The following is a 3,484-nucleotide window of genomic DNA, read 5'->3' on the forward strand; positions in this document are numbered from 1 at the left end:
TGATTTTGCTAACAATGTACAGTACAATTCATTTGCATTTCTGACTTTAATCCGCTGCATCGGGTAGCACATTTTGTAACACCCTCACTATCAAAAGTCACGCTTCCGGTTGCGCTACTCTGATAGCAAGAAGTATCACAACTACCTTACATATTAAATACTAAAATAGGAGCCTGTGACTCGACACTGTATCACTGATTTCTTTGAAAACCAGAAATAAATACTTTATCTTAAGAAAAATACAAGCAGGCATAGATTCATATACAAGACTCCTTACATAATAACTCAATATATTATACATATAAAACATACAATTCCTATCCCTCTTACAAACTTGTAATAACAAAGACGAGGGAAGAAAATAATCTAATTAATACAACATATAAACCAAACGCAGTATAACTCTTCTTAATGCTTCATCCGGTTCCTGAAAAGATAAAGCTATAGGGGGTGAGAACCTAACCACACGGTCTCACCACGGAGTTTCAAAGTTGTCATAAGAAGATATTCAATAAGAAAACTGTTTTCAAATTCAGTGATTATCATTGCCTTATGGATCCTTTTAAAATCTAATAGCTAATCGTTCAAAACCTTTTCAAAGAAACAATGTTTACTATTTTCAAAAATCCAAAGTCTTTCTTTTCTCATAAGCAAGTCTCAATCAGAAACCAACCACGCAATCAAACAACACAATCATTAATTCAGCACCAAAGTCCATTCTCAAATGTAACACGCCAAGACAAACACAGGCAAGACAGACAACGAAAGCACAAGTAGGAAGCAGTTACAGCAAATAGTTCAAGTAGCAATTAAGAACAGTTTAGCAATTAGGCAAACCAAAACAAGTTCAAACCCAATCAAAGCATACAAATGCATATGATGCATGCCTGTCCTATGGCTGATGAGGCTCATCTGTCGGTTATCCAGCCAACCCGACAAGTCTGAATTGTCCTTGGACTGTCCCCCGACGTGCATTCCCAAGAGTCTATGCATAGCTTTTTCTCAAATAATCAATATTGCTCAATGGGGTAACATTCCCGGGAATTTATATAGTGTCCGGTCACACTTACGTCGTAGGGTCAACAGAGTATCGAGTTTTCAACCTGGTACACGTGGTGGCAAGCCACGGCACTTAATCCAGGGAACCTCGTATCTCAGATATTTCAAATTCATAAGCCATATAAATAATTCAAAGATCATTTCTCAACATTCTCAACATCATAATTATTCATCAATCCAAATCTCATTTCCAAATTCATTCAAAAACCATATTTCAAGGAAAATCCTCATCAATCCTCATCATCCTTCTTTCCATCCCATTCATTAATAATCCCAATTCAAAATATAATTCTTTCTTTGATAAATAAATCAATCTTAAAACATAGAATGTTTAAAAACAAATCTTTTTAATTAGTTATTTCAAATAAAACTTCCAATTTTATAAAATTTCGGCAGCATTTCCTTTAAAACTCGGACACTGCCACCCTTTTCGGGTCCCATCCAAACATTTCTCAAATCCTTTCTCAACCATTTCCAAATCGCAATCACTTTCCAAAATTCAACCAATTCCAATATCAAAGTATTTTCAAATCAGACCAATTCCAATAATAAAACTCTTTAAAGTCAAACCAACTCAAGTATTAAATTATTTATAAAATCAGACTGACTCAAAATCAAACCGCTTTAACTTCAATCCAAGAAAAACCACTTTTCATAATAATCAAGTAAATGACTTTTCCAAATCCATTTCTTATCAACAACCATACTTCACTCAAGCAATCAAACACCCAATAATTCAGTCCAACAAGCAATCACATCCACAAGACAAATATAATCACAGAAATATATCTTTTTGCATCAATATCTATTTATCACAACTCTGTAATGTAAATTAGATTTTAAGAAAAACCCCTACCTCGATTGCGATCTAACTACGAGACATAAACTCTTTTTCTTTCGGCTCGCATTCAGCGACAGCTGCATCCGCAGTTCCGTTTACTTTCACAACAACAAAAACGGCTTTTACTCCAACCATGCGATTACCGAAACTCGACCTAGAACGTCAATATCACGAAATTCTCAATAATTCATAGCAAAATAATAGCAGTAAGGATATCAAGGTTAAAATAACTTACTGCAGCTATAGAAAACACAACGATGGAGCAGCAAAGAACATAATCAGGGACCTATGCATCTGTCCTGATGGCAGTAACACTATTCCGATTGGTAAGGCAGCAGGGATATCAATAAAATCAGAATAGCGGAGCAAAATAGAAATAGAACAGATTCAAGAAAGGAGGAAGCAGTTACCGGTAAATCTGGCCTGGTTCCGACAACAGCGTATAGCCGAGTAACTTGCAACAACCAAAACCCAATAAGACAGAGGCTTCAGATACGGTCTCCGGCGGCCACGGACACGGTTGCGCGACTCAAAACAGAACCAGGTAGAGCGGCGGTAGCCTCCAGCAACTCCGGTGAGCTTCCTCAACGACGGTGATGGCAGGAGCTTCGGCGGTGCTAACTGAGGCTGGACGGCGGCAGGAACGGCGGCGCCTATCCTTTCCCCCACCGCGAGCTCTCTGTCTCTCTCTCGCCCTCTGTTCCGATGACAGCGACGATGGCTCCCTTCGGCGACGACGACGGCGCGAATAGTAACAGCTGCGGCGGCGAGCTTCATCTGCAGCGAGAAACGGCATAACAGCATCGTTCTTCTTCTCCTCTGGCTCGTGGTCGGCGGCGACGGGCGCGAGGTCAGTGGCAATCCGCGATGGTGGCGACGAGCTGGAGGACGAACGGCGGCAGCTGTGGCAGCGGTCTTCCTCTCCCACCAACGCTCTCTCTCTCTTTTTTGGATCTCCCCTTCTCTCGATTAGCAGCGGCAGCGACGGTAGCAGTGACACCCATCGCGCCGCCTCCCTCTTCTCTTCTTTTCTTTCTTTCTTTATTTCCTTATTTTCTTTTGTTTTCCTCTGCCGTGGGTGTAATAGGGGAAGGACAAATGGCGGCTAGGGTTAGATACAAGGGGATTAGGGTTTAATTTGGGGCAAATGTGAAATTAGGGATTTTTGGACAAATTAAAATTTTGTTAAATTTTAATAAAATTAAGAGATATTATATTAAATTAAATATAAAATATCCATTTTTAAAATACCTTTTCAATTACAAATTTATAAATTAGTTTCAATTAAATGCTAATTAAATAAAAATTGGAGACAAATAAATTAATTCTCCTTTATTTATAAAATAAAATTAAAAATATAAATATTTAAAATTAAGGCATATAAACACTGAATTTTTTTAAATGAATTAATTCTCCTTTATTTAAATGATTTTTTTTTCACCAACACTGAATTGATTACACTCATTTGAACACTTCTTCCTGAAGGGGAGCATCAAAACCGCAATTCAGGCTGGGTCAGCATTGGCATTCACCTCTGCATTGATTGATTTCAGAGGTCAGAGAATAAAACATGATTCTCATAAG

At 38.3% G+C, this 3,484-nt stretch overlaps 1 protein-coding gene across 3 annotated transcripts; it reads right to left on the reverse strand.

Moving 5' to 3' along the window:
* Window positions 1-204: 204 nt before the first annotated feature.
* On the reverse strand, window positions 205-2,973 carry LOC112744134 (uncharacterized). Of its 3 annotated transcripts, none has more exons than XR_011871326.1 (4): window positions 2,311-2,973; window positions 2,136-2,199; window positions 1,916-2,054; window positions 205-427 (listed from the first exon to the last, which is right to left on the reverse strand). XR_011871326.1 is itself a non-coding variant. In XM_025793642.3 (3 exons), exons 1-2 carry the CDS (start codon window positions 2,702-2,704, stop codon window positions 2,141-2,143), a joined length of 468 nt encoding a protein of 155 aa, XP_025649427.1. In that variant the 5' UTR covers window positions 2,705-2,973; the 3' UTR covers window positions 1,691-2,054; window positions 2,136-2,140. The 3 variants fall into 3 exon arrangements, 1 of the variants encoding a protein (XP_025649427.1); XR_011871325.1 differs by having other exon boundaries at window positions 2,136-2,214; XM_025793642.3 differs by lacking the exon at window positions 205-427 and having other exon boundaries at window positions 1,691-2,054; window positions 2,136-2,214.
* Window positions 2,974-3,484: the final 511 nt, after the last annotated feature.

The sequence above is a fragment of the Arachis hypogaea genome, chromosome 14 (assembly GCF_003086295.3).
Source record: "Arachis hypogaea cultivar Tifrunner chromosome 14, arahy.Tifrunner.gnm2.J5K5, whole genome shotgun sequence".
Classification (NCBI taxonomy): Eukaryota; Viridiplantae; Streptophyta; class Magnoliopsida; order Fabales; family Fabaceae; genus Arachis; species Arachis hypogaea.

Excerpts from the sequence above, each read along its gene's own strand:
- LOC112744134 (XM_025793642.3), bottom strand. The coding sequence starts at position 2,704 with ATGCTGTTATGCCGTTTCTCGCTGCAGATGAAGCTCGCCGCCGCAGCT. Across the intron at positions 2,215-2,310 it reads GAACCAGGCCAGATTTACCG|TGTTACTGCCATCAGGACAG; the intron begins GTAACTGCTTCC and ends CAATCGGAATAG.